The 23,163-nt window shown below is 43.4% G+C and overlaps 2 protein-coding genes and 1 long non-coding RNA gene across 8 annotated transcripts in view; 2 read left to right on the top strand and 1 right to left on the bottom strand.

Moving 5' to 3' along the window:
• DRP2 (dystrophin related protein 2) overlaps positions 1-2,146 on the top strand; it is a 52,564-nt gene extending 50,418 nt beyond the window's left edge. For all 6 annotated transcript variants that reach the window (XM_081896861.1, XM_081896860.1, XM_081896857.1 and 3 more), the window contains one exon: positions 1,229-2,146. Coding sequence is in view for 1 of the 6 variants with exons in the window: in XM_081896858.1 (XP_081752984.1) it covers positions 1,229-1,248 (20 nt within the window). In the remaining 5 variants the exon portion in view is untranslated. The remainder of the gene's footprint in view (positions 1-1,228) is intronic.
• LOC309361748 (uncharacterized protein) lies at positions 2,140-23,119 on the bottom strand. The gene is made up of 8 exons (XM_081896864.1): positions 22,378-23,119; positions 18,584-19,333; positions 17,192-17,371; positions 15,435-15,623; positions 14,083-14,259; positions 12,320-12,461; positions 8,539-10,299; positions 2,140-2,304 (listed from the first exon to the last, which is right to left on the bottom strand). Exons 2-8 carry the CDS (start codon positions 18,677-18,679, stop codon positions 2,144-2,146), a joined length of 2,706 nt encoding a protein of 901 aa, XP_081752990.1. The 5' UTR covers positions 18,680-19,333; positions 22,378-23,119; the 3' UTR covers positions 2,140-2,143.
• LOC309361758 lies at positions 2,335-6,883 on the top strand. The gene is made up of 2 exons (XR_014164622.1): positions 2,335-2,569; positions 2,625-6,883. It is a non-coding gene; the product is annotated as an uncharacterized lncRNA (long non-coding RNA).
• Positions 23,120-23,163: the final 44 nt, after the last annotated feature.

Genomic DNA, 23,163 nt, shown 5'->3' with positions numbered 1-23,163 from the left:
ATCAGCTGAGCTCTGGTGTAGAACCAGTCCCAGAAGGGTTGGTGCCAAGTTTAAAAGGTTTGGAGGCTGAGGGGACTGAAGGCCCTTGAACTGCCTCATCCAATGCCCTAACAGTGTGTTGTTGGCAGGGAGGGTGAAGAAAGGCTCTTGCAGTCCTCCTGTCATTTTGCGGATTAAAAAAAAGGAACGCCACTATTTCCCTCCCTTTGAGATCTAAAAACTTGCCTGGTTTGGGGGAATTTCGGCCACTAAGAAAAACTCAGGATCATTTAGAACCAAGACATTTCCCAGTCCTCTCCCCACTCTGGTATGTCTTCCAACCGCCCCAACACAAACCCTGACCCCTACCAAGCTCAGAGCTGTGACATCATTTGGACCAGGCCAGAGTTCTCAAAAATGGTGGGGAGGGATGATCCAGTACTAGAGAAGGAGAACCAATATAGCCCCATGGCTTCTAAGGTTGCAGCCTCAAATGCCATCTTTATGCGACACAGTAAAATATATGGATGGGTGTAAATTGTGGGTGGGATGGGTGATTTAACTAAGCTCCACTGTGAATATAATCGGATTGTGTGCATGCCTGCTTTATCCTTTAATGTTTGTCTATAAGCCTTATAGACTTACCAAGTAGCATTTTGTTAAAAGTTTTTACGCCTGTTGTCTTGAGATACTAATTTCTGTGCTAAAAACGAAGAAGGGTGCAAAACATTACAGGGTGGGGGGTCAACACAACTTACTAGCCCTATTATCAAACCCAAATTGTCTGTACATGTATACACATATACACAAGCCCTTAACACCTCCACTCTCCAAACTGCCTCTGGGTATAACTCTGAATATCCTTGGGCCTCTCCAGGCAACCTGTTTATTGAACATTCATCCTGATCTGTTTGTGGGGTGGTTATACAACAATGTGCATTCATCTTTATTTGTTCGCATGGAGGTTATACACCTTCCTGCCAATTGATCGTTGTCCCATATTTTTTAGAGCATTTCCCCATCTCTTTCCTAGCTGCAAGCAGTCCAGTTTTGAGGGTGTTTGTGTGTGTGATAACGGTTTTGTTACGCCAGAGGGCTTTAATTCATGAATTGCACAAACCCAGATTTCTGGTATGCCAATGAATCCCTCTCGTTTTTAAAAAAAGACAGTCTGGAGACAACCTTTATAACATGAATCCAGCAGGCACATATTCCACTGGATGCAACCCTGTTTTGTTTTCTCTTTCAGGTCCGACTTCCCTTATCTAACACCTCCTGCAAGTGAGAGGCTTTGTCTAACCAGTTCCTCAGCAGCTGCTACTCTCCCTTCCTCTCTCCTCCCCTCTGTGTGACAGACTTCACTCGGATCCTTAAGGGGACATCCTCAGCAGAAGCTCACCAGAATCCTTGCAGGGTTTGGCTTCCAGGAGAGCACTCCTTGGTGTATCTACAGAGCATTTCCTTTGGAAGGGCAATCCAGGGTTACGTACCACAAATCCAGATGAGGTCAAAACTGGATGTTGTGACATGTCTAGATTCAAGGAACTCTGAAAGGAAGGAAACAAGGGCACATGGTGGTGCCTTTCTGTGCAAACTACAAACTGACATGAATAGTTTCCCCTCCCCCCCCTCTACAGTTTGTGTTGTGGACTGTCGCTTTTTCTGGGCCAATTTTGGGGTTGAGTCAGGAAGTGGCCTATGGTGGATTTTGGCCAAGTGAAATGATCTGTGGCCTTCACAGGATGGTGGTTTTATGGGGACTGGAATTGTCTCACAGTGACCGATAAACCATGAAGAACCTTTAAGCTGGGAAGAAATCCAAAACCTTTATAATAATAAAAAAAAACCAGAAGAGTTGGTATGTTCCAAAAGGAACTTGCAAGCGCCCGGGTACCTCCATATCTTCCAAGGTCAGTGGGAGGAAGAGACAAGGCCCAGATTAAATCTCATGGGAAAACAAGGGAGAGGAGGAGGCTTTAAAACATATTGTTCCAATGGCAGTAACAGCAGCCTTATGTGAGAGAAGCTTTATAACAGAGAGCCTTATTGTTTTAATTTACATATTTATATATATACATAATATATAAATACATATTATATATATTGTATTTAAGCACTGTAATGGACTTCCTCATGCATTAAATTCTAATTCCTTGTTATGTGTTTACTTTGCATTTGCAGTTCTGCTCTGTTCCGAAATCTGCTTTTTTATGTGATGGGAGGCAGCTCCCTCTCTTCTCTTTGTCTGCACAGCAGCTTCTTCCAAAGAGCCTAGGCCTGCCTGCTTCCTTTTGAAATTGGAATAATCTCCACCTGAGTGACCTCCTGCAAACAAAGGTGGCTGGGAGTCTTGTGCTATGGGGTCCAGTCCCTCCCTCTTTGGATCAATTTGTGTGTGGCAAACTTAAGAAGCATATGGATAGCTGCTATCTTGAGCTTCCTATGCGTAGTGGTCTTAACCAAGTCACACAGGTCAAATGCAGTACAAAATATTCAGTTGCAAGGAGCACTTGAAAGCATAGTATATCTGCGCTTCTGAGTGACCAAAAAGGACTTCTTTTGAACTGCGCTCAGCAGCACAGCTAGTTATGTTGGAAAATAAACAGGTGTCCCCATTTCCTTTCAGGTAGATTGCAACTATTCAGAAGGACTGGTGTCTGAATAGTTAGGCCTCTAGTTAGGCTGGGTCGCTTAGATTTAAGCTAGTGTGATCGTGATCCCATAATCATTTTAAACATGGGTGTATTTTTAAATCTGGGCTGTTGTTGATCAGGCAGCTCAAGGCTCTTTCCTTGGTTAGCAATTGCTATGGTGGAACTGCTGCCTCCATATCTCCAACTGAGAGAAAGTTATGGAATGTGGCTCATTTCCCGGACTGAGATAGCAACGGCACCAGATGTTCTGCATTTCCCATAGGCTACAAGACAAAAGAAAAGAAACAGAGAGGCATGGCCAAAAAAAAAAAAAGCATTGGAAACCACTGCCATTAAGATCAGCTCTCAGTGGTATTATAGCCTTGATTTGTGCAGTTCCCATTCTAATCCAAAACACACCGGATTAGCACAAAGCATACTATGCCTTTCATGTAGCCCAAATCTTCTGATGCTCCAGAAACCACTTGGGTGCTGTGTTGACAGACCCTGGCTATTCCAAGAGCAGCCTTGGCACAAGGTTGTTGTACACCACAAGTTTCCCGTTTAAACTTGAAAATTTCTCACCACAGTCATGGCCTATTCACTCAGGACTTATCCCCTAGTTGGGCACTGGGGATCCAGTAGAATCGACTGGCATTGCAGGATCCCCTGAAGCTGGTGTCCATGATAGGCTGTATTTTGGGGATGCAGGTGACAAATTTACAAGGGAAAAGGCAGCTCATGACAACTAATGGAAGTGTTCTAGTGTAGGAAACTATGCCCTGAAGCAAATACCTATGTTTGTTGGTTAAAGGTGCTAGTCCATGGTAAAAGGCGATTAATAGTGGGCAGTAAATTGTAAGCAAAGACAGTGTGTGGAATCTAGTTTAGATTTAAGCCTTTGCCTTTTGCTGCATTCAGTGTTGTATATCATGTCCGTGGCTGGTTCTTTGTGGGTGTTGCTTTCAGAGTATATACACAGTCAAATCTGCTACCTCAAAAAATAAAAAAGATAGTTATACATTTGAGGTCTGCCTCAACTTTCAAGTAGCAGTGTTGCTAGATGGTTGAACGCAATCCCTTAAAAATGCAAGTTATAGAATGGGTTTTGCGAAGTCCAAGGCTGGTGGTGCTATGGGTCACAATGTAATTTACCAGCATTTATGGATTGTAAGGAATGTCATATGTGCTGAAAGCATTGTAGGTTGAGAGGGTTGTTGTAGCACGTTGTCATAAATTTGTGTGGGGTTTATGTTAGTGGACTGCTACAGCATGTTGGCTGTTGAGAATCTTGTAGGCTTCCAAGAAGATGAGGAAAACACTAAACGAGGTGGGCTGATTTGTGTCACACAGTAGCTGTAGAAGGAAGTGGGTTTTTTAGGCCATCGGCATTGTAGGCACTGCCAGTTATACTGTGTGAGCATGATTTAAAGCATGACAAAGAGCATTCTGTTAAATATTCTGTAATGGTGGACCTTTAAGTCTGGGCCAAGAATGTTCTTAGTGGGCATATGCCAATTCTTCCTCCCAAGGAAATATTCTGGTATGATGGTTGAACCTCTGAAAAGCCTGGCAGAAATCACCATTGTACAGTGGTACCTCGGGTTAAGAACTTAATTCATTCTGGAGGTCCGTTCTTAACCCAAAACTGTTCTTAACCTGAGGTACCACTTTAGCTAATGGGGCCTCCTGCTGCACCGCTGCTGCATGATTTCTGTTCTCATCCTGAAGCAAAGTTCTTAACCTGAGGTACTATTTCTGGGTTAGCAGAGTCTGTAACTTGAAGCATCTGTAACCTGAAGCACCTGTAACCCGAGGTACCACTGTAGTTGTTTCTGAATTGTATTTTAAAATAAAACAAACACCACATGCCATCTTAGTTTTGAAAGAAACTGAAACTCTACTTTGGGATTGGGCCTCAGGTGGAGATCCCCAGGGGTCATGTAGTTACTCAAACTAGCAAGAAGGAGAGGTTAGGACAGAGATTGAGAACCTGTGCACCGTCAGTGATTTGCTCTCATCACCCTTGATCACTGGCCAAGCTGGCCGAGACTGATGAGAGCTGGAATCCAATATTTGGAGACCCACAGATTCCCTGTCCCTGCCTTGGCTTACATGATCTGCTGAGAGGAGGAAATCTGTGTCCTGTGTTTCCTCTTTTCATGTTTCTGAAGGAACACATAGTGTTCCTTTCTTGAGGTGAGAAGCATGTTTCTGTTTCCTAAAGTGGCACATGAGCTGCAGTGCAAGCTAAGCAATTTTAAGTCTGGACATAATGATCCTGGCATTCAAAGAGAACAGGATGGGCTTGGGGAATGTATATTGTTTTACTTTAAAATATGGTTAACGCAGCCCTCCTGTTTCTTTCTGCTGAATGAAACCCTGGACTTTGGTCCCAAAGTCCTGTCATTATGGAACTACTGTATGTGAGTTAAGTGCTGATATTGTATACAATCAGGAGCTTGGTACCCATGTTAGCCCACAAAACCAGGATATCGACAAATGGCAAATCCACACTCATGGGTAGTCAGATGCAAAGGAAGAATAGGGGCTTTCAACTAGGAAATCAACAAATCTGTTTCAGTTTCTCTTTTTCCCACATCAGCTCGTAATTTCTTTTTTAAATAACTCCATGTGAAAACTCATCAGCATATGATGTCCAAAGGTTCTCTAATATATTTGAGTACATTTTGTGTAATATACACATTTTTGCAAAGCAATTTGCCCTAATATAATGCATTTTGGGATATGTTATTTTCCTGAATTTTTATATATGTATATTAATGGACATTTTACCGTGATATAGTGCAAATTTTTTTGTACACGTTACATGGCTTGACGAATGCATTTGCGGAAGTGCAACTTCTGAAGGACAGCTGTGTTTCGTTTCTCATGTGGCTTTGGAAAGTGTGAATTAGGTAGAATCGCCTTGTTATGTAAAATAAGTACAGGTAACTCACAGCTTATGTGTGTTTAACATGTGTGATTTCAACTTTACGCTGTTGAAGGCCAGCTGGTTGAAATCAAACAAATTAAATGCATGGGAGGCAGAGAGCTTAAATGTTCTTTTTGCACAGGGTTTTCCTGATGCGGAAAGGGCTTTTAAGCTCTCAGACTTGCTTACCAAGCTGCGGGGGGTGGGGTGGTCCATTTAGCATGCAGGCTCTGGAACGTAAAATTGTGTGTGGGCGGTTCCAATGGGGTGGTTTGTGTATATGCATTTTTGCATATACGTGCCATCCCTGGAATGTACCCCCATTCAAGACGTGACTGCATTGTACTTTCTTTCCCTTCCCTACTTTTAACCTTTAACTCTTGTATAGAACAGGTAATTTGTGGTGGGGCAGTTTTTCAGTCAGAAGCGTGGAGAGAGCAGCACATACCCAAATCCCATCTTCCACCCAATTCTTACAAGGCACAGAAGCCCACTCATTCATCCAACTGGTCTTATCTACCCCTCAGTGCTCTTCCTTCATCTCGTCTGCAGTGGCCGAAGACAGAATGCGGACAATATTGTTAGTAGGCCATATTAAGAAACTTATGTTGTTTAATCTGATCGCTTTCTACAGTGCTAAGATGTGTAGGTTCTCGATTCTTTTGTTTGTATTGATAGTATTGCAGCATTATTCTAAATTTTTATGAACCATCACCCAAGCTAATTTACACGTTAAGCCAACCAATTTACTTATCAAAAGTAAAACCTTAAGTCTTGTGCCTCGTCTGCCCCTAGCATTAGAGGAATTGCAATTGCCCATTGCACTTGGCAGAATTTGTGTTGCATTTGAAGTATATATAATTTATTTTTCAGTGTGCCAATAAGAGACAGAAACTAATATGGTGAGAGGCCTGAAAATTGTCTTGAAATGGACAATTGCTCTGTAGCATATGGTGGATCCCTCAATCTTATGCTTTCATTATTAGTTCTCCCCGCCACCCCATACCACTTTCTGAATAACATTGGGAACCCAGAACCCTGTTCATTAGCGTTGCAACTTCCCACTGCAAATAACAAGAGATTTCCTCTCCGCTGCCTACTCCCAGGAATTTTGCTCATCGCTTTCCTAGCTCTTCACATAGAAGGACTGCAGCTTGGTCACTGGGGTGTGGGTGGGTGTTCATCTCTGTCGAAGCAATTGAAAGGGACACAATGAGTAATGAGGGTTTTTTTTTCTAAAGGGAGCAGAGCTAATAATGACTGGTTAAAATGTGCTGTCTTCACTCAAGTCTTTTCCATTTCTGCTTTGGGAAAAAAGAATAAATTTGTATCTGAAGTGCTGTGTTGCTTCATTTTTTTGTTTTGGAGGAATTTCCCCTTTCTTGAGAAAAGCACAAGGTTCTTTTTTATGTTCCTTCTTTGCATGTGGCCTGAAAAAAAATGCTTTAAAAAGATTTCCCCCCCCCAAAAAAAAAAACACAAAAATTAGGGCCTATATCCACACTTCCATTTGTCCTTGTTTTCTTCCACTTGTTGCACTGCAGATTAATACCACCAAAAGTTTTGTCTGGGATATCAACACTTAGCTACACTAGAAGGCACCGTGGAAAAGTTAAAATGGCAGATTTTAAGCTACATCTAGGAGATGCCATTCAGGGACGCTATATCTAGGAGATGCCATTCAGGGACGCAGGTTGCGCTGTGGTATAAACCTCTGAGCCTTGGCCTTGCCGATCAAAAGGTTGGCGGTTCAAATCCCTGCAACGGGGTGAGCTCCTGTTGCTTGGTCTAGCTCCTGCCAACCTAGCAGATCAAAAGCATGAAGCATGCCAAAAAGTGCAAGTAGATAAATAGGTGGGAAGGTAAACGGCATTTCCGTGCGCTGCTCTGGTGTCATTGTTCCGTTGTGCCAGAAGCAGCTTAGTCATGCTGGCCACATGACCCGGAAAAACTGTCTGTGGAGCGGACAAACACCGACTCCCTCGTCCTGTAAAGCGAGATGAGCGCCGAAACCCCAGAGTCATCTGCGGCTGGACCTAACAGTCAGGGTCCCTTTACCCCTTTACCTTTTAGGAGATGCCATATACTGTACGTATGGGATGAGGATAAGCAGATGACACTGAGGAGCAGTGTCCTGCAGATGCTGAGGATCCCGTTAACCTTGCATTCGTGCATTTTTAAATACCCTCCCTGTCTTCTCTGACCAAATGCAAAACCTGTTTTCCAGGGCAACAGCAAAAATAATCAACACCACCAAAAGCACCAATCCCTTTCTCAAAACACCTTCAACTTTATTTCTATTCATTAGATGCCTCATAAATGAGTTCTCTAGGCACTGTACAGCTATAGCACAATACAATTTTTTAAAAAATCTGCAAATAATCTTTGGGGCAGGGGAATGGAAATCATAACCCATCTCTGGCTTGCATCTGAAATTTTAGACTTTGCCTGTGGTGGCAAAGAGGAGGTTTATTTTCTGAGTAAACGTGCAGTGGCTGAATGAGGATGGCAAGATGACCCTGTATAGCACTTTTTTGCAGACAGTTCTTCAATTGAGGAAGGAAACTGAAGAGAATACCAGCAGACCCAGAAGGGGCAAGCATGCTTGTTTTCTTAGGTGTAGATGCAATGGCAGCTCCCTCCTTGAGCCTTTGATTACTGCACCAGACCCTGAGTTGCCTGTTCTCAACAAGATGAGCTGGCCACATCAAAGATCATTAACTAGCACACTTTCACTCTGACCCTGCTCCCCAATATCACCACAGACCAGAGCTTTCCAAACTTTTTATGTTGGTGACACACTTTTTAAAAGAAACGCATCATTTTGCGACAGTAATTCAGTTTTATTAGCAAACTGGAGGTTAAATTACCCTCTTTCCAGCCCTGGGAGGAGCACGCTGCAGCCAACACACTAACATGTTGTGAGACACAGTTTGGAAAGCTCTGCCCTAGACCTTAGCAACTGATTCTACAACCCACTATTTTTCATACCTGACTCTCTGTCTCCCCACTGGGTTTCCTCTTTCATCAGGTTGCGTTGTCTCAGGGTAGAAATGTTCGGCTCACCCATTGCTCCAGATCCAGTCAACTCCAGCACTTCGCTTTTGTCTCCTCTGCAGTGGGTGGCCAATGAAATATCTTCTGTATCTCCATCCTCCTTTCTTGACACCTCACCATTGCCCCATAGAGAGTCTTGCCCCACAATCAGTTCTGCTTCCCTGCCTGTTTTCGCTTCTGGCTCTTCCCCCCTAACTTGCAGACCTGCTTGCTCTGTCTCGGAATCCTCCCCTCTCTTTCCCATCTCCAGATCATCAGCTTTAAAGCTTATTTCTGCCTTGAACCATTCTTGGTCTACCTCATCTCCTTGTGCATCTTTGCACAGCCTAGATCTGTCACCAACTTCAGTTCCTTCCTCCCTACATCCAGCCATGTCTCTGTGGCCAACCCCCTCTTCTCTGGCATGCTGTGATTCAAGGCTTATCACTTCCTTGGCCCTAACATCTGTTATTTTCACATAATCACCAGTTGCCACACTTTTAAAGTCTTCTGGGTCTGCCTCTCCCTCACAATGCTCTGGGGCTGCTTCACAGCAACGTGTCTCCTCTTCTGGAATGGAATGATCATTATCTTCTCTTCTTTTCTCTCCCAATTTTGTTTCTTCTTTAGGTTCCTCCTCCTCCTCTCTAGTAGAATTCTCCTTTCTTGGCCCACCACAGTTTTCCAAATCAGAACTGACCTTTTCCCTCGGTTCTGTTGCCACACTTGCTTCTGTCTTTGATCCTTCCTGAAGGATTTGGAAGTCATCTTTTTCACTACTTTCCTGAGGGCTCTCCACTATAACCCCATCCTTGGGATCCTCTGCTCCAAAGCCCTTATCATCCTGTACCATTGACAATTCAACAGTTTGGGATTCTCGTTTCCCACAACTTTCTTCATATCCTTCCGTCTCTCTTGGGAAGTTCTCTGTTTCAATGCCCACTCCAATCTCACAAGGTCCTTTAATGAACCCTTCCCCTACGATGCTGCTCACATGGTTTCCTGCAACTCCCCCTAATTCCTTCCCAGGGCTCCCAGGGACAGCTCTTCTTTCTGCGTCCTTTTCCTCCAGCACTGGAAAATCCACTTCTCTATTTTGATCCTCAGCCCCAGAATTAATCTCTTCCACTTTTCCCCTCTGTTCTTCAAGCTTCCACTGCCCGAACTCTAACTGTTCCTTGCTTCCAGAGGTTTCACAGCCTGTCAGGTCATCTCCAGAATGACTCTCCATCATTCCTTTATCTTTATTTCCTATTTCCTCTTCCCTCGCTTTCTGAGGGGTGATGTCCTCTTTGTCCATTTCACCTGTCTTCATTAGGAGTCCATCCTCTTTCTCTGCTAAGTTCCCTTGCTCTGTTTCTTCTGTTGCACCCATCCATCTCCCTTCTTCTCTTCCTCTCTCAGGCCTTAGGGTTTCTTGATTATTTTCCTCTGTTTGTGGGCCGAGGCTAGAATCTGACAGCTTTTCTGTCTCCTCCATTGCTCTCCCCTCAGTTTCTCCTTTAGGAGAAGGCTGCTGGAAGAGATCTTTGTATTTCTTGCGGTCTTCCACGTGCTTCTTTCTCATCCTCTCCCCCAAGAGCTTCAATTCTTTCCTCACAGCGGCAGTCAGCGATGGATCCAGGTGGGCCACCCTCAAAAAGTCTGTTCGGGCCTCCTTTTCATTCCAGACAGCAGCGTGGGCTTTAGCCCGTTTGAAATACGCCTTGACATTTTCTAGCAAAAGAACAACGTCAGTTGGTTTGCTAGCTCTCATAAACAAATCTAATAAATTACAGAGTTATCTGTTAAAAGCCTTCGCTCTCAGTATTCTGCTTTCCTGGGCTATGTAAGGATAGGGTGTTTCTTATGTTATCATCTGAGTGGACCACATGAGACTGAAGTCAGGCCACTTGGGTTACACAATGACTGTGTACACAACATACATTTAAAGTGCAGTTCCTCCCACCAAAGAATACTGGGAATTGTTGCTCACCCCTTACAGATGTTATAAGAAAAACTGCTCCCTTTCCTTTATGGGGCATTATGGGTACAGAGTCCTATCGGTAGGAGAAAATAGCAGAGTATATTGAGAAGTAAAGCGGCTAATAAGCCTGATCTTTATTCACGGAACTGTTGCAACCCACCACGCGCAGGAGGGAGGACAACCCTGAACAATAGTTCACAAGGCCTTTTGAAATTGCCTACCCTGTACCCCAAGACCACCACCCCTAAACACCATACATACATCACAGAAAGAGGCGGTCTACAGCAGAAATCCTGCCTACCTGATAATGGTCACTGATTGTGGGCAGCCTGGCCTTTCTTTTGTGATGGTTAATACTTTAGGCCACAGGCTCACCCTATTCATACACAAACGTGCCCTTAAGACAGGATTTGCAAGCAAAAAGACAATGGGAAGGCTTTCTCTCTTTGCCTCCCTTACTGCAGAGGAATATTTGAAGTACTTTGGGAGAGTCAAAATGGCTTCAGGATTGCTCTCCCATACTATTTCAGACACACGGTTCATATATTTAGATATGTGTACATTTATGAATATTCCATATTTGGGACCTTAAAATTATTGTAACACAGAGCTAAAATTAACAGCACCCTTAACAATAATTATTTACAGGGGTGTGTGCTTTAAATGTATGGTGTGTACACAGCCTAAGTCTCTCTCTCTCAGAGGTACCAGTAGCTTTGTGTAAAATTGCCAGATGACGATGGGTCAATAAAACCAAACACAACTGTTGGCGTTCCCTCCTCAGTTATTCGCTGAGTCACAATGGGGTAGGATCACACATAATGCTGAAGCTAAAGCTAAAGAACTTGTGGTGCTCCAAATGCTGCTGCCCACAACTCCCATCTTTCCTGGCAATTGAACGTGCTGATTGCAGTTGGAATCCAGAACTGGGCTCACATGCTCCCACTCTCCTCCTCCTGCACATTGGGAGAATGTAAACTGAGTTTACATTCAGTTTCAAAGAATACAGCTGTATTTGGCCCCTAGGCCTGCACTTCCCCACTCCTGATAGGGAGCCTTGCTGCTGTGCTGATCATGTGACACTTGTGATCGTGGGAAGGAAGAGATGGACTCATGGAGGGAGGAGACCCCGCCAAAGCATCTTGCCCAACAGCACCCCAAAACCTGGAACCAGTTCTGAACCTTGTGGTTTCACAATCACGATGCATGAATAATTTGGTAAGTAGCGTAGAACACTGTGTTCTCAAAACCCCAACTTTAATTAATAATAATAACAATGATAAATCTAGACCTCAAGACTGCAAAAGCAGGCTGTTGATACAGACAGTGACTATTTTGCACAGGGGTTCTTTTCCCGGCCCCTGCACACATTGGCAGGGTGTACATAAGTGCACCCCACTTCCCCCTCATACCACCCCCTTCTGCCTTCTTCCAGGTCCAAAAGGACCTGTGCATCAGTGATTGCATGTCAGTTGGATGCATCTAAACTAGTACCGAATGTTTGCTTTGCTCTTTTTCGAAGCATAAATAACTTAAAGGAACAAAGCGTGTGAGCTCACCCAGTCTTAACAAACTGCCCAAGTAATTGCATTGGTCATTGATGTTTTCAGGGGTGGCCAATAAAATTTTATGTGATGTGAGATGTGTAGTCTCAGGGCAACAGGAGGAATGCTGGAGCACATCTCTATGATCATGCAATGTAGGGCCCTGGCACATGCAGAAAAGAATAGAGGAGGGTTCTGCAAGTAGTGAGCTGAAGGAACAACTCACCATTATTCTTCTGCAGGAGGTCAGTTGTGTGCTCCAGCACCTCATAATACTCCCCCAACTCCAGCTGGCACTGACAGTAGTTCAGCACAAGAGGTGTAATGAGATTCTCCAGCTTCATCCAGTCTTCATCCCATGGCTTCTCCTGTGAAGAAACCCAGCAAAGAACAAGATGGTGGGTTTGGAGAAGAGTTGTAGCTTAGTGGTAAAGGCACCCGCTTTGCAGGTTTTGCATGCTGGTCCCAGGTTCCATCACCAGCATCTCCAGGTTTGGAATAGTGCACTAAGAGACAGAAACTCCCTGCATTGCAGCCAGTGTTCAGGGTGGGGCACAGCAGCATACACCAGAGACATGGAGGCCAACAAGCTCGTCCATGGCAAAAGACAGCACCTAGCTAATTAACAAAATGATTTATTTGCATCCACCTCTTTCTCACAGAGAGCTCAGAATAGCTTAAATATGGATCCCCAGGTGATCTAGACAGTGGCCAGGTGAAATACAGCTTAACTTTAGGGGTGGCAAGACAGCAGACATGCTAAGTTCTTCATGGGGAATGAGTGGTCCAAGAATATACTCCAACAATGGACATTCAAAACCAGGGGTAAGCAAACCTTTTCAGCAGGGGGCCGGTCCACTGTCCCTCAGACCTTGTGGGGGGCCAGACTATATTTTGAAGGGGGGGGGACCACGAATTCCTATGCCCCACAGATAACCCAGAGATGCATATTAAATAAAAGCACACATTCTACTCATGTAAAAACACCAGGCAGGCCCCACAAATAACCCAGAGATGCATATTAAATAAAAGCACACATTCTACTCGTGTAAAAACACACTGATTCCTGGACCGTCCATGGTCCAGATTTAGAAGGCGATTGGGCCAGATCCGGCCCCTGGGCCTTAGTTTGACTACCCATGTTCAAAACCTTCATTATGGTTCATATTGTAGGGATGGAACAACCTTTAGCCCTCCAGGGGCTGTTGCACTACAAATTCCACCACCATCTTGCACCGCAGGTCTATTCTGACACGGGCTGATGGGAGTTGGAGTCCAACAACTTCTGCCGCCTTCGTTCCCCAGCTCTCACCAAATTAGGTGGGAGCTGGGTTGCTCCTCAAAGTGTCAACACTCAGCTCCTCTATCCAGGGGCAGGGAAGGTGAGCAGCGCCGTGTGCTACAAAGCTTCCCTCTCTCTGGCAGCGGCAGAAGTAGTAGATCAAGTAGAGCACTGTCTCCTGCACTTCCGCTGCCTGAAGCGGGTGGTTCTCCTTGCTTCATGGTTCTAATTATACATATTTATATCAGCTTTTGATTTTTAAATAATAAATCATAGGAACAATTCATATGAGAAGGAAATGCAAAACAGTTTTTAGAAAAGAACAGTGCAAATAAAAAATATCTAAATGAACCCAGACATTGGAATGGCGGCAAGATCTTGAAAGCCATGTGAAACAATCAACAGAACTAAAATTTTGTCTAAGAGGCCTGGGATATTTTGTTGTTGCTGCTGCTGCAAAGGTCTTTACATGATGCCAAGAAGACGACAAAAAACACACCAAGCAGAGCTCTCTGGAGAGAGCATTTCATAATTGAAGGGGACACCACTGAGAAGACCCTGTCCTGGGCAACTACCCCGCTTGCCTTAGATTGTAACAACAGAAAGTCCTACTCTACGGGCAGTCAAATATGGAGATAGACAGCCTGTTTAGAGCCAACATATTTTAAATCAATTACTTTTTTATTTTATCTCCTCCCAACTCTTACCTTGGCCTGGATATTGCGCAAGCAGATGATAGCTTCCTGGTATTTTTCTGCCGCTTCCTTGAATTTCCTGGAAAGGACTAGTCGGTTGCCCTCCGTGTGGAGCTTTGGCACAGCCAGCAGCTTCTCCTCGTTGTTCATGGCCCACGTATCCCGCTTGTAGGAAGTGGGATCCTCTACCTAGATAGGATGGAAAACCACAGTTATTACAGGGGAACCCCCACTTACACAGGGGTTCCGTACTAGGACACCTGCAAGAGGGGGATTCCCACATTCTGCGCCATCTTCTTTTCGGTGCTGAAAACTGGGAAAGTGCTAGCTAGGCTTTGGAGGTGAGAGGACTCTGGATCCTGCCAGAGCTTCACACCTCCTCCCCAAAAGCCCAGTGCCTTGCTTACCCAGCTTTAATAATAACAATAACAACAATAATAATACATTTTTATTTATACTCCGTCCTTCCCGGTTCAAAAATCCGGGCTCAGGGCGGTTAACAACAGATTTAAAACACTTAATTGATGCAACAAAAAACAGCATAAAATACAGTATAAAACGTGAATAACAATAAATTCAGAATTCAAAAATCAAAAATCAATTTAGGAGGAAAATCCATCCAATAAACATTGGATGATCACCAGGGCTAGCTTTGAGATGGCACCGCAATTGGCTCAGCACCCAGTGCATGTGGACAGCTCTAATATCTGCCCCTGGACCTCCCAGTACAAAGATTTCTGTGGGAGCTGCAGCAGAGAAGGTCCGCTTACTAAGTCACCACCCAGTTCACAGCAGATGGTGGAAGAACCTGGACAAGGGTTTCTGAAAACGTATGCTGTGCATAGGCAGGCTGACAATAGGAAAACATCACATCAGGGATGAGATACGTTGAACCCTTTTCTCTGACGAGCCAGTTTTCAAAGTGTCAGGACCTTGGGGTGGGCAAGAGGGTTATTTGGGCAGAAATGCTTCTACCCTCCAACTGTGGTGGTAGAATCTACAAAAAGCTTTTACATCTGACACAGCTGGGCACTAACTGGTACTCACTGGCACTGACTGCCATGTCAGTGGCATGTAGTAGCCAGAATGATGCTGGATTAGCCCTGGGGAACAGTGGGCTGGGAGGCTCAAATCCCCACGCTAGCCGTGGTGTTCAAAGAGTGTCCATGGCCAGCTGCTGTCTCCCAGGCTACTTCGCAGGGGTGTTGTGAGGGTAAAAAGGGGGGGAGGGTGTGATAAACCAATCGACCTCCTTTGGAGGAAAGGGGAATATAAGGGTCATAAATAATCCATTGATGAGATAGATGGTGGCAACGGCACATTACACAACGGAACTGTAGCTTCCTTCTGATTCTCCCACTCACTTTGAACAGCTCCATAATGAAAATAAGGGGCTGTGGCGTCTGCTGCAGTTCATCCAGGTCGGCGTGGCCTGTGGTGTAGTAATCGAACATGTTGCCCATCCCACAGCGATGCTTCTGGCCCTCCAGAGGGTCCTTGCCCTCGGCAATTTTCCTCATGCCCTTGGAGACCAAGGCGTACATTCCCGTGTGCTGAAATTGCGAAGGAGGTAACCATAAAACTGGGGCAGAGAGCATACAGGGCCTTGCATGGGAAATGTGATGTGCTACAATCAGATGTCCAAGAGGGAAGATGGTATTTTTTCCTTAATGTAGGATCTGCATTAAGGTAAAGGTAATGGGACACCTGACTGTTAGGTCCAGTCATGACCGATTGTGGGATTGCAGCGCTCATCTCGCTTTATTGGCTGAGGGAGCTGGCATACAGCTTCCAGGTCATGTGGCCAGCATGACTAAGCTGCTTCTGGCAAACCAGAGCAGCGCACGGAAATGCCGTTTACCTTACCACCAGAGTGGTACCTATTTATCTACTTGCACTTTGACATGCTTTCGAACTGCTAGGTTGGCAGGAGCTGGGACCAAGCAATAGGAGCTCACCCCATCGCGGGGATTCGAAGCGCCAACCTTCTGATCGGCAAGTCCTAGGCTCAGTGGTTTAACCCATAGCGCCACCCACGTCCCTTAGGATCTGCATTATCTTAGCATAAAAAGGCACAACGTAGCCCATCCTACTCCCAAGCATCAGGTTAGGTCATTGGCATTCTCTTAGGACACTTCCAGACTATCGCTATTTTGGGACAGGATCAAGTCACTGGCAAATTCAGGTTGTGCAACTATAATGGATTGTGGAGTGGGGGAGAGAGGTCTTGCACAACAAGGCCACCCCCCCCCAAAAAGAACAGACTTTTTGTGATCAGGAAAGTGAGAGAAAGATGCACTGGGAAGTGCTGGATAACACTTGCTTTGATGCAGCAGCATCTAACCTCCCCACAAAGAAGTCAGAACAAAGGTTCATTAGACAATGTTGGCTATTTAATCTCCCTGGAAACAAATCAGGATGGATGTTCAGTGTACAGGTGCCCTGGAAATAGCCCATAGTCAACTCACAATAAGAAACGGAAATTTGCCCAAGGCCTGAAGGCGAGAGGCAAGTTAATAGGTATTTGAACCCACAGCCCGCCCCGCCCCCTCAAGTCCAAAACCCTTTGCAATTTTCCATCCCTACTTTACTCCAGAATCTATCGCAAGAGCCACTTGATAAAAGGAAATTGATTGATGAGGCATGTAGTTCAGTGGTAGAGTTCCTGCATTACATGCTGAGGGTAGGGTTAGATTTCAAATTAAGATAATAAAGTAGCTGGTGATGGGAAAGACCATTTTGTTCCCAAGACCCTGGAGATACGTAGCAAGTTAAACGTAGACTGTATTGGGTCAGAGGGACCAATAATCCAGAGACTTTGAAAAGGTGGAGTCTGGGGAACTATTTTAGTGAATCTGGATAGCTAGGTCAAATGATGGGAAGTTGTGAGCATATTTTAGGATAGCTACTGTGGTGTTCTCCAGATGTTGACGGACTACAACTCCCATTTTCCTTGGCCACTGGCCATGCTAGCTGGGAAGATGGGAGTTGGAGTTCAACAGCATCTGAAGGGTACCAGATGCTTGATAGTCAATTGCAAATAACTTTCTGCTAATTAGGGTAGGCATGAACTTGACAATTTCATGCGTTCAGGGTATGCCTCACACAATTGCACACTCACAATAGCATCACACCAGAACTCTGCCACCTCGCCGATCCGCATGGAAGTTAGAAGGGTCTCCCACACCTCGATTTTGAACATCTTCCCCACAATAATCTCCATGGGGATGCCAGGGCCCCGGCTGTCATCTATCACCGTTCTCTCAAAGTTGTCTTTTAGCGTCTGGAAGTGGAATGTGATCTGGATCAAAGGCAAACTAAAGTTAATAATGGTTAGGGCTCTAGTCAGCTCAAATCTAAACCCCTGGAAGTTCAGAACCGCCTTTGCTTTGCCTTCCACAGTGTTCTGGAGCAATTATTTATTGCCTTCCTCCACTGAATGGGAGTCTGCTCTGTTTCCTCTCCCTATGTGGGAATTATTGTCCTTTAAAGGTAAAGGTAAAGGACCCCTGACAGTTAAGTCCAGTTGCAAACGACTCTGGGGTTGCGGCGCTCATCTCGCTTTATTCGCTGAGTGAGCTGGCATACAGCTTCTGGGTCATGTGGCCAGCATGACTAAGCCACTACTGGTGAAACTAGAGCAGCGCACAGAAACGCCGTTTATCTTCCCACCAGAGCGGTACCTATTTATCTACTTGCACTTTGACGTGCTTTTGAACTGCTAACCAATAGCAAATGAGCGTCATAATTCCAAAAGCACATAACTGAAAAGTAGAACAGGAACTTAAATATGTAGGGCTGCCAGTCCTACTGAGAGTAGGTCATTTAATTACAATGGGTCTACTCTGAATAGGGCTAGCACCTGACACAGCGCTTAGCCTCCACGGCTCTATAGACGTTAGGCATATTATACAACTGAAAAGGATTCACTGCCTTATTACTGTGTGCTTTACTTCTGTAACCAAAAAACAGCTTTCTAAAGCCAGTAGTCAGAAGAGACAGAAGGCAGAGGAATAAAGAGGAGTGTTCCAGGTCAACCCTTCTGCTGCCCATCTTTTTACCTAATTACCTAAGAATCAACTACCTGCTGAATCAGATCAAAGGCCTACCTAGTCCAGTACCCATTTCCAACAGTGGCCAGCAACATGCATCCAGGAAACCCATAAGCAGAACATGAAAGCAATTGCTCTTCCATGCTGCCGACCCCAGCCACTCAAATTCAGGGTATACTGCCTCCAAACATGGAGGTTCAATTTAGCCATAATTGCTAATAACTGCTGAAGAGCTCTTGCTCAGTGGCAGAGCGCATGCTTAGCATGCAAAAGGTCCCTATTTAAGTACCCAGCACCTCCAGCTGGGATTGAAAGTCTCCTGTCCAAAACCTTGGGAGAGCCATTGCAACTCAGTATATCGACAACCATGAGCTAGATGAGACAGGTTGGCATGGTGTAAGACATCTTCCTATGACCCTATTTACACATTTTTAATGGTTTCTATGCTTGCAGCCATTTACCTTGCTCCCATCTTTGAAATCTGGCAACGGACCGTAACCGCCATGTAAAATCTTTTTCTTGACTCCTTCCACGTTAAGTAGATACGTTTCCTCCATGGCAGAGCTGCTAGCGGCTTTCTTTTCCGGAGAACTTTTTAGATTGTTTTACAATGCCTTGCTGCAACAGACCCACTTCTGCTCCCAATCTATTTTGATGGTACTGATGTCCAACCAACTATAGAGAATTGAGCAGAAATCCTTCTCTGCGCAGACCCCTTTTGGAGGCAGAGATATTGTCCCGGTCCTTGTCACCTTCTCCAATGTGCTGGGAAAACAACACACTGAAGCTGCCTTCGTGATCCCCTCCTTACCAGGCCAGGTTAATCCAGGATTTGCCTTCTTAGTAGGTATGAAATTAGATTAGGCTAGTCTAGTAAACAGAGAAATCCCCCAGCATCCTTCTAGAAGATGCTAGCAGTTTCCTTGGGCTAGTTGAGACAGTGTGAATGCCCCACTGTAGAAAAATGCTTCCTCTACAAAAGAATTCTGGGCCATAAACCTCCCTCCCAGGGTTAACCAGAGATCAAATGGTACCCCTAGGTAAGGAATGTTTTGGGTACATTTGGAAAATCTTCTTTTTACACTTGTTAGATGCCTTTTTGTTGCAGCCCATTTCATGATTTAATGCATATTTCGCATCAATACCCAGGGTTGTTTCCATGTTAGTCCCACTTAGCTACCACTGAAATCAATGAAACTTGAAAGTCACAACTTATGCTAGCTTGGCAGATGAAAAAAAGACAAAAACTTAATACCATTATAAACTTGGAAGTGGAAGGAAAGAATATACAGAATCCAGTGGAGATTAGAAAGTGCTTCCAGAGATACTTCAAACAACTATATACACAAGGGCCACAGAAAGAGACTGACATAGATAAGTTTTTAAGAACAAATGGATTACAAAAAATCTCTCAAGAAAATAAATTAATGCTGAATTACAAAATAACAGAGCAGGAGGTGGAAGGTGCCATCCAGAATATGCAGTTTGGCAAATCTCCAGGGCCGGACGGTTTAACCTCAAAATATTATAAATCTTTGAAAGACTGGTTAATTCAACCATTAAAGGAGGTTTGTAATGAAATTTTAGAGGGGGGAGAAGCGCCAGAGTCGTGGAAGGAAGCTTATATTACACTTATACCGAAAACTGAGTCTGAAAAAACACAACTTAAGAACTACCGCCCCATATCCCTACTTAACGTGGATTACAAATTTTTTGCAGATATTCTGGCTAAAAGACTGAAAAAAGTACTAGTTGAGGAGATACATAAAGATCAAGCTGGCTTTCTCCCAGGTAGACACTTGTCTGACAACACGAGAAACATAATTAATATTTTAGAGAAGTTACAAGTGAACATTAACACTAAAGCAGTTTTGATATTTGTTGATGCGGAGAAAGCTTTTGATAATATTTCTTGAAGTTTTATGAAGAAAAATCTTCAGGGGATGGGGGTCGGTCAAGGTTTTGAAAATGGTATAGGTGCAATTTACTCAGAACAAAAGGCCAACTGATAGTTAACAACATGGTGACAGAAGAATTTAAGATGGAGAAAGGGACACGACAAGGCTGCCCAATTTCCCCATTGCTTTTTATTTCGGTCCTGGAGGTTTTGCTAAACATGATTAGAAGGGACCATTTGATCAAAGGTATTCAGGTCGGAGCTAAACAGTACAAAACTTAAAGCGTTTGCAGATGACTTAGTATTGACATTACAGGAGCCGGAATCTAGTACTAAAAGAGTATTAGAATTGATTCAGGAATTTGGTCAAGTGGCAGGATTTAAGTTGAACAAATTAAAAACTAAGGTTCTTGAGAAAAACTTAACACCGATTGAGAAAGAGAGGTTTCAGGAGGAGACGGGTTTAACACTGGTTAAGAAAGTAAAATATCTGGGGGTTACTATGACCGCTAAGAACCTAAATTTATTTAAAGATAATTACGAGAAATGTTGGTCAGAAGTGAAAAAGGATCTTGAAATATGGTCAAATTTGAAGCTTTCCTTGTCTGGTCGAATTGCTGTTATAAAGATGAATGTATTGCCAAGAATGTTATTTTTATTTCAATCATTGCAAATTTTGGACAAAATGGACTGTTTCAAGAAGTGGCAGAGAGACATTTCTAGATTTGTCTGGCAGGGCAAGAAGCCCAGAATAAAATTTAAAATATTAACTGATGCAAAGGATAGAGGTGGTTTTGCTCTGCCAGACCTTAAACTCTATTATGAATCAGCAGCATTTTGATGGTTGAAAGAATGGCTGCTTCTTGAGAACACAGACATTTTGGACTTAGAAGGTTTCAATTATGTTTTTGGGTGGCATGCATATCTGTGGTATGACAAGGTTAAAGCACACAAAGCATTTAAAAACCATATTGTCAGAAGAGCATTGTTTAATGTCTGGACAAGATATAAAGACTTACTTGAAAATAAAACCCCAAGGTGGTTATCACCAATGGAAGCGAAGGCTCAGAAAAAGCTCAATATGTAGGCCAAATGGCCAAAATATTGGGAGATTTTGGAACAGGAGGGTGACAAACTGAAATTGCAGAGTTTTGAGAAATTAAAAGATAAAGTGCGAGATTGGCTTCATTATTATCAAATAAGGGAGGCTTACAATTTGGACAAAAAAATTGGTTTCCAGGTGGAAAAATCAAAATTGGAAACAGAACTGTTAGATCCCAAAACTAAGATATTATCAAGAATGTATAATTTGCTGTTGAAATGGAATACTCAGGATGAAACAGTTAAATCTGCTATGATAAAATGGGCACAAGATGTTGGACGTAACATAATGTTTGCTGACTGGGAACAGTTGTGGACCACAGGTATGAAATTTACGGCATGTAATGCCTTAAGAGAGAATATTATGAAAATGATATACAGGTGGTACATGACACCAGTCAAGCTTGCAAAAATATACCATTTGCCCGACAATAAGTGTTGGAAATGTAAAGAAAATGAAGGTACATTCTTTCACCTTTGGTGGACATGCCCAAGGATTAAGGCTTTCTGGGAGATGATCTATAATGAAATGAAAAAGGTATTTAAATATACCTTCCTGAAGAAACCAGAGGCCTTTCTCCTGGGCATGGTCGGCCAATTGGTGCTAAAGAAGGATAGAACTTTCTTTATGTATGCAACAACAGCAGCAAGAACACTCATCACAAATTATTGGAAGACACAAGATCTACCCACCTTGGAAGAATGGCAGATGAAAGTGATAGACTATATGGAACTGGCGGAAATGACTGGCAGAATCAGAGACCAGGGAGAAGAGTCAGTGAAAGAAGATTGGAAGAAATTTAAAGATTATTTGCAGAAACATTGTAAAATTAATGAATGTTAAAATGATGTAGGATTGATTGAATTAAGACAGTTTTCGCAACAAAGTTAAAAGAATATGTAAAAATGGATTGATAACTAGATGACAATATGAAGTTAAACATGTTAAGATATAAAACTAAGATTAAAAACAAAGAGGGTAAGGATTTGCTGAATTAACCATGTGAACAGGAATACAAAAAAGGGAGGCGTGAGGTCAGGAAAATAAGTAAATGAAATACAAGTCATGAAAAGACTGATTTGTTTTTAAGGTTTTTTTATTTTTCATTTATTCTCTTTTATGTATTTTGCATTTGTTAACTTGTATTTTTGTATCTTTGTTTTGTTTATTTTTATCTTTTTTCCTTTTTATTCTGTAATCTTTTCTTGCTTATAAAATCTTAATAAATATCTTAAAAAAAAAAAGAAAGTCACAACTTATCAGATAAGTTGTGCAATCTAAGTACAACCCATGTTGTTGTTGTTTAGTCGTTTAATCGTGTCCGACTCTTCGTGACCCTATGGACCAGAGCACGCCGGGCACTTCTGTCTTCCACTGCCTCCCGCAGTTTGGTCAAAGTACAACACATACTTATAAGTACAACCCATAAAAAGTACATAAGACATACATTATGTTCACCATGCAGCAAGTGGCAGGGACGAGACAGGTTGTTCAGTTGATCCTCTAAGTTGTACCACCCAGAGGACATCCTAACTCAAGGACATTAATTTACTTCAAAACCAGAGTTCAAACTTCCAGTGGGAGGAAGTCAGGTTGATCCAAATGGAATTATATAAAATTAACAGATTGAGATAGCTAGCTTTCAAGTTTAGCAGTAGTTTTCTCATTTGTTTTATATGGCATCTATACAACAGAGGTGGAATGACCTGTGGACCTCCAGATGTTACTGGACTACAATTTCCATTATCTCTGACCACTGACCATACTGGCTGAGGGGAGCTGAGCTGAACATCTGGAGAGTCACATGTTCATTTTGTTTTTAAAAGACACAACCCACACTGAGGTCAAGAGGCATAATATTAAACGCACTCACTCTCTCTCTTTAAAATAACAGACAGTGATTAGATTGTGACTATAAATGGAATGATGCAGTGCGAAGTTGTGAAGGGACAGAGCATGAGCAGGAATGGGCAGAATACTTGATGATGAGGATACCCATTACCTTCTGAACCTATTGTGTGTTGAAATTGTTTAGCCATAAG

Source organism: Podarcis melisellensis, assembly GCF_964234715.1.
Source record: "Podarcis melisellensis genome assembly, chromosome: Z".
Lineage (NCBI taxonomy): Eukaryota > Metazoa > Chordata > Lepidosauria > Squamata > Lacertidae > Podarcis > Podarcis melisellensis.
This window is presented reverse-complemented; position numbering and strand designations above follow the sequence as displayed.